Source organism: Mizuhopecten yessoensis, unplaced genomic scaffold (assembly GCF_002113885.1).
Source record: "Mizuhopecten yessoensis strain PY_sf001 unplaced genomic scaffold, ASM211388v2 scaffold9341, whole genome shotgun sequence".
Lineage (NCBI taxonomy): Eukaryota > Metazoa > Mollusca > Bivalvia > Pectinida > Pectinidae > Mizuhopecten > Mizuhopecten yessoensis.
This window is the reverse complement of record NW_018407999.1, coordinates 459,707-467,044: the sequence shown is the minus strand read 5'-3', so window position 1 is coordinate 467,044 and position 7,338 is coordinate 459,707. Positions and strand designations below refer to the sequence as shown.

General features: G+C 33.7%; 1 protein-coding gene across 1 annotated transcript in view; it reads right to left on the bottom strand.

Moving 5' to 3' along the window:
- Positions 1 to 7,338, bottom strand: part of LOC110457854 (histone H4 transcription factor-like) — a 33,782-nt gene that overhangs the window by 19,541 nt on the left and 6,903 nt on the right. Inside the window, exons 4-5 of the mRNA XM_021509297.1 lie at positions 4,876 to 4,999; positions 3,806 to 3,958 (exon numbers count right to left, since the gene is read on the bottom strand). Of these exons, the coding sequence (XP_021364972.1) occupies positions 3,806 to 3,958; positions 4,876 to 4,999 (277 nt within the window). The remainder of the gene's footprint in view (positions 1 to 3,805; positions 3,959 to 4,875; positions 5,000 to 7,338) is intronic.

Here is a 7,338-nt window from a genome sequence, read left to right as displayed (position 1 = left end):
TATGTACAAACGCTGTAAGTGACTTATCAGATACTATGTACAAATGCTGTAAGTGACTTATCAGATACTTATGTACAAATGCTGTAAGTGACTTATCAGATACTATTTACAAATGCTGTAAGTGACTTATCAGATACTTATGTACAATTGCTGTAAGTGACTTATCAGATACTTATGTACAAATGTTGTAAGAGACTTATCAGATACTTATGTACAAATGCTGTAAGTGACTTATCAGATACTTATGTACAAATGCTGTAAGTGACTTATCAGATACTAATGTACAAATGCTGTAAGTGACTTATCAGATACTTATGTACAAATGCTGTAAGAGACTTTATCAGATACTATTTACAAACCTGTAAGTGACTTATAAGATACTATGTACAAATGCTGTAAGTGACTTATCAGACACTATGTACAAACGCTGTAAGTGACTTATCAGATACTTATGTACAAATGCTGTAAAAGACTTATTAGATACTTATGTACAAATGCCTTCCGCTGACAGAGTAGTGTGTTTATAGTGCACAGACACTAGTGGTGTTCCGATTAAAGAAATTTGTCGATTATAGGTCTGTTAGACACTACACTGACTAAACTGACATGGAAACTTTCCTTTAACCATGTATGCTTACTGTATGTCAGGAAACTGTCGCCATGTAACATATTCACCCTTCATCTGTAAAATCTCTATTCGCCCAGCATAAATGTCACCCCTCTCATGTAATTTTACGGTATAATGTATACTTATTGTGGTCCTGATTTGCCCTCATTGTAGAGCCTGAAAATTGCAAAACCCTTTCACTGTAACTTTAGTAGACTCTACCATGCATTGATCTGGATGAGTCCATTATAGTCTACAGTGGTGAAAGGGTTAAACTGCGGTAGAAGTTTCCTGGTATACAGTATTTATGCTATTTATTATCATAAAAGACTATTTTTGATAAACTTGTTTCCACACCTCGTTGAAGGGACTTGTGAATATCTGTAAATATCCTGTACACGATTCATCCCTTTGGTGATAATAGGTTTCTTCACAATAAATATCAATGTTTCTAGATTTTGACAAAAACTTGTAGTTAAGATACCATTTTCTATGAATTGGCATTGTCAATGATATGTGTGATCTACATTAGCTTATAAGTAAATGACCAGAGTATTATAGCTAGAGACGTTCTAGTTTTGTTTGACTGGAGTACTATAGTTAGTGACGTTCTAGTTTTGTTTGACTGGAGTACTAAAGTTAGGGACGTTCTAGTTTTGTTTGACTGGACTACTATAGTTAGTGACGTTCTAGTTTTGTTTGACTGGAGTACTATAGTTAGGGACCGACAACATTTTATTGGACAATGTGGTGTTGACAATGTTTTATGTATGACGATGTGTTTTGTTTGACAATACTGTGTTTGGTACAGTGATTTGAAATGTCTGTGATATTTGTAAATTCCATTTGCTGTGACAAGAATTGGGTTCTGATGGTAATTGTTTTACAAACACACTACTTTTGTGACAATAAATTGTCTTTATTTGCTTATAGTGTCCTGTGATATTTTACCATTCATTTACATATATATTACCAACTACAAAATTAACTTTTGATAAGATTAATATTTAGTCCTAGTTCACTTCATTAAATAAATGAAAACTCATCAAAGATACACAGTTTACCATTTCAAAGCGAATAAAAGACTGAAAGCTAGCTCTTAAAACTAACTACACACCAAACCGTGCTTTAACTCCCACCAACACGAATTATCAACACTCGAACTGAATTTGCAGTACCAGAAAGCCCTTGGAAACACAAACTTACCATCAATATCCCTGAAGCAAACAAATTAAAATCAAATACCTTTGCTGAGAAAATAAAACTATAACTATGTCAGAAAGTCACCCCATCATTCTGTATGATCATTTTCCGATAAATCATTGACCAAGCTACAACGGATATATTTCCACCCGTCAATCAAAATGGTTAAACAATTACCAGGTGTAAATACATACATGCTGTTCAGGTAGCCATGACAACACATCAAATTAATAAGAAAGGATGTCGCAAATATTATGTTAGCGTTGACTGACACCTCGAATACAGCGAGATCTGCGAGCTGACACGGTCACCTGGCATGGGCAGAACAGGTAACGTTAATTGGAATATAATGATGTTGTTTTCACAACAATAAGTTTCAGAAAAGATTCAATCTTATATACGGATAAAACTATTTTTTGTTATGAAATACACTTTTCCAAGTAGTTTTCTGATCGTCTGCAAATCCGACTGAATCAGTCATCGATATCGGCAGAATGTGTATGCTTAAAGGTAGTCATTCCGATGAGGACTGCCAACAGCTGAATTTGCGAGATATGAAGAACACCAAACAATTGTGATTTCAACAATTCTCCTTCGAAAAGAAAAGATCAGAATGTTTTTGGCTGTTTTGAACCCGTTGATATTTAATTTTCAAACTCAAACTTTTATCATTATTGGTTCATTTCGTTATGTTTCCCGATATGTGGTATAGTATTTATCAATTCACAACGTAACGTCCTGAAAAGTTGAGCCTACTTTACTCGTGCTTATTTATCCGATTCTATAGTATTATATATGACTTAAACTTGCAACTTTTTCGTAATTGTCAAATTGGCAATGCAATCAGGGATTATTCAACAAAATTTAGCAGTTTTATTGCTGCGAGCATATTTCAAAACATTTCTGAAAAATCCTCTAAAAATTATGAGAAATGGTCGCGACCAAGGACTGATTTTGGATTGTTCTTGAGTATGGTGTACACCCCTTTCTTGACACTTCATTTTCCCCTTAAAAAAGTGCACACTATACGCAAATATAAACGGTAGTCGTTGGTCAGACATAAAATATCTAAATCAGTCGATAGCAATTTATAATACGACAGTGCACATAAACCTAGACCGTCCTTATAATTATAAGTTTAGTATAATCTTTGTAGACTAAATGGACTTAACCCTTTCACCCCTATGCAACTTTAGTAGACTCTCCCATGCATTGGTCTGGTCTACAGTGGTGAAAGGGTTAACCAATGGACAATTTTTGTACTTGACATGACGGTCAAGCTGTTTTACTTATACTTATAATATAGCTGTAACATTTGAAGAAGGTGTTGAATTTTCAAATGAAGATGACTCCTGTGACTTCGAAAGTAGTTCAAGGTCATTAATTAGAGGAAACTTAGTATTTTCTTCAATCCAGGTAGCTTTAAATAGCGCAATATCACGATCCTTATCATTCTTGACTGTTCAAGATTATTTTCAGAAGTTCTTTTACTAGTATAAGCCTATCAACAATGGCAACTTCAGAACAAATGAACGGTAACTTGAGGAAACTTCATACTCATCCATCCAATATGACAAACCAGTGTTTTTCTGTTTAAAGAAAATTTGAAAAGTGACAAACCATACCAAAAGCATGGAGAAATTTTGTGCCAGGTAAGCTACAAGCACTAAGAAACCATGGGGTACAAAAGCTGAGGAGTACACATCTCATAAGAATCTGTAACTTATTTGCCAAATGAAGGTAATTGAAAGATAGAGTAAAACACCTTGCTGACTGGTAAATATCTATAGTGGTTAAATAAGGAACGCTCACCTTCTGTCTCTGCCTGGCGTTTAACATGGCCTATGTATGTAAATAGTTAAATAAGGCTCACCTTCTGTCTCTGCCTGACGTTTCACATGGTCTATGTATGTAAATAGTTAAATAAGGCTCACCTTCTGTCTCTGCCTGACGTTTCACATGGTCTATGTATGTAAATAGTTAAATAAGGCTCACCCTCTGTCTCTGCCTGGCGTTTCACATGGTCTATGAATTTACAGCGGGCTGAGAAGAGTCCACCACAGGTTGGACATGCTATCACCTTCTCCTGTGTGTGGCTCCGTAGGTGTTCCTTCAGTCGCCATCTATTTTCTGCTACAAAGTCACAGGCTGGGAACAAAGAAGTGGTTAATGTTATTTGAGCCTACAATCAAACGTCCAAATTCAATCCGTTTCATATTTCACTCTCATTAATTATCACGGTTAGTTATTTAGATAGCATTTATATAACTTCATTCAATCATTTTGATGTTTAGTTATTTGAATCTTTTTATATTTATATTTATTTCAATCCAACAGGCCATAAGGCCCACTTACAGGTTGATACCAAATAACAGTTCGCAATAAATTAAATACTACAATATCACAGACCAAATGTAAAATGATCAAACAATACATACATAATACATACAATATAAACAGACTATGTGTAATGAATTAAAAACAAATCTGTTTTTATTTCTGTTTAAACGTGAGTGATTCGCTAAAAAGACTACCTGGCTGAACATTGAGGAAGCTAAAACTTTTCTGACACCTAATTAAAACACTGTGTTTCCTTACGTCAATACAACTCTTGGTGGGATAAAAACACACAGCACAGCTGGACCTAAGAGAATTGTTTGGAACCATTAAATTTGCGATTTCCTTCATTAATTTACAATAGATAAAATATTCATCCTCAATATCTTCAACCATTATCAACTTACTATAAATAGAACATTTTGTTGAATAACTTTGATCTTGAGTAACTTACTATTATATTTAACTTTGATCATCATTAATTTTCCATACAGAATATTTATACTCATCAATTTTTATAATTAGTAATATACAATATACATAAAATATCTACATCCTACAATTAGTGCGAGCAGATGTTCTTTTTTGAGAAAAACATTCCCAAGTGCTGGGGAATAGGAATCTGCTTCTCATACTGACAACCAATGATAATGAATGTGTCATGCTACCGGTAGGTGGTATACAGTAGTATATAGATGATATAATTCTATCCCCCTGCAGTTACTCACCTTCCCATTCACATTTAGCATTTGATGTGGCAGCATTTTTACGGTTTGATTTCTTTCCTTCCGTACAGTTGTCAGCGTGATTATCTACGTGGCGATAAAACATCTCGGGGTTGTCCACTACTGCCTGTGAGAATAGGAGTGATTTAGGAGTAAATTATACACGTCTTGATTCTTCATTTTGATATTCTCATAAACCCTAAGACACACTGCAGCAGAAGCTTGCTAACAAGTAACAAGATTTTTTTTTATATATATATGTAAATATTATCGTATTTTGATATCTTCATAGAGGTTTATATCCTGCATTCATTATATATTATGGTTTACAGAGGCCTGGTGCTTTTAACATTTGTAAACCCAGAAAGGTGACTTTAAATTCTTTGTCTTTAGCCTGAAAATCTTCGTTGATTCCTTATAATCTGTGTTAACTTTTTAAAACAAGTGGCGCCCACCATTGTACCATCTTCATTAGTTCTATATTAGTTTGATCTTTTCTCTTCTTTTCTCTAAACTGTTTGATGAGTCCTGTATACAGTAAATGCACCTTGAGGTAACTTTTGATCTAAACTTCATACTGCTGTGTATAAAAGACAACCTTTCATATGCGTTTGTAGTTTCACATATTTACTAGTACAGTATTTAATGTGAGAGAAATAGAAGCGATCATTGCAATATCAGAAAGATCTGTTTAGTTCTTCCAGCAGCCATCTTGTTTTTATGATCACTCTTAAAATAAACAGGCACAACTAAGGACCAAGGGGAACTTGCATATCAAATTTGACAAAGACATACATGCCATACCTTTCCGGTGCAAAATAGTGAGATCAGTGATTATTTTTAGCGAGATTTGGTCAAAAATAGTGAGATTTTTTCTCTGAATTCGTGAGACATTTAAAACATAAATTATATAGCATATATCATAGTATTGAATCATTTGTGCTATTCTAAAGCCTCTAATTACTTTGTTAGAGCCAAAATTGAAGATTTATTGATATTTTAAAGGATTTTAGGAAGGTTTACACGTGACATACGGTCCAGATAATGCTATCAATATTTAAAAGTAAATATATCACATAAAAGGCAAAAAATAATAGTAATTAAAAAAGAAGAAATTCCACAGGGATGTCCTTATTAACCCAGGTTAGAAAAAATATATCACAAAACATTGGGAATATTTAATTCTAATTTGTTGGGGAAAAAATAACCAATAAATACTACTTTTATATATCCAATTCTGAAGAAACTTGTTTTCTTCTGTTTATGTTATTTTCATTAACACTCAATCCCATCCCGACGGCAAGAGAATGAATTCCGGGTTCGATGTCAGTGTCCGGTTTCGATTTTATAGTCACCTCCAACATTTCCGTTTCAGTATTAACAGCTCTGACATCTCCTTATGTTGCTGTTTAATGTTAATATCAAGTTATCAACTGTCATCACATATTAATTAGCAACTAGCCCCCACTGGATATGGGATCACTGATTTAATTGCTTAACAGTTCACACATCGGTGAGCAAGTCATCAAGCCATGCCCCGCTAAATCGGCTGGCCGGGCCATTCAGAACTTTCACACCTATATATATATGCTGCTAATTGGCCTGGCCTGTGATTTAAGTGGCTGGCGTGTCACTTCAGACCTCGCGATGACCAAGGTCAGTGTGAATCCATGTAGCTATTGTTTATTCACTAAGATTGACCAAATTTGTTTCTTTTCGTGAGTCTCGCGCCTAAATCGTGAGATATGGCATGTATGCAAAGATCCCTTAAGTACTTTCTGAGAATTAGCAATAACAAACTTTAACTGTCAAAATCCAAGATGACCACCTGTCAACAGTTATGTTTAATCATGCTCAATAAATGACCAAGGAGAACCTACAAAACAAATTCTAGAAAGATCCCTCCAGCACTTTCTGGGAAATAGCGATAACAAACATTCACTGTCATAATTGGATACACCATTTATAAAGTATATCATATTAGCGAACAGAAACAGAAAGGAATTAATTTGTTATCCCAATTTAAGTATGAATTTAAAATGTTACATACCAAATATAAGAATAATAGGAAAAGTGCAATCAATTATTTCATCGAAAACTTATGAATTTATGTATAATGTATATAGATAGAGTGATAGATGTATGCCATGACATGAATTAAAAATGTTACATACAAAATATTAGAATAAGAGGTACAATCAAGTATTTCATGGAAAAAATATGAACTTACATATAATGTTTATGGTATAAATGAATGAATAGTTGGATATGTGAATGGATAGATTTATAGATGAATGTAATGAAAGATGAAGATGAACAAATGGAAAAAGTAATGAGTAAATGTAACATGTACTTGAAATAATGAATGGATAAATAAAAAATAAAAAAGACAACAAGCATTATGATGAACATTTCAATCAAGACAGCTCATTACAATGACCAACACAGTGGTGTTTTTTTTTTTTT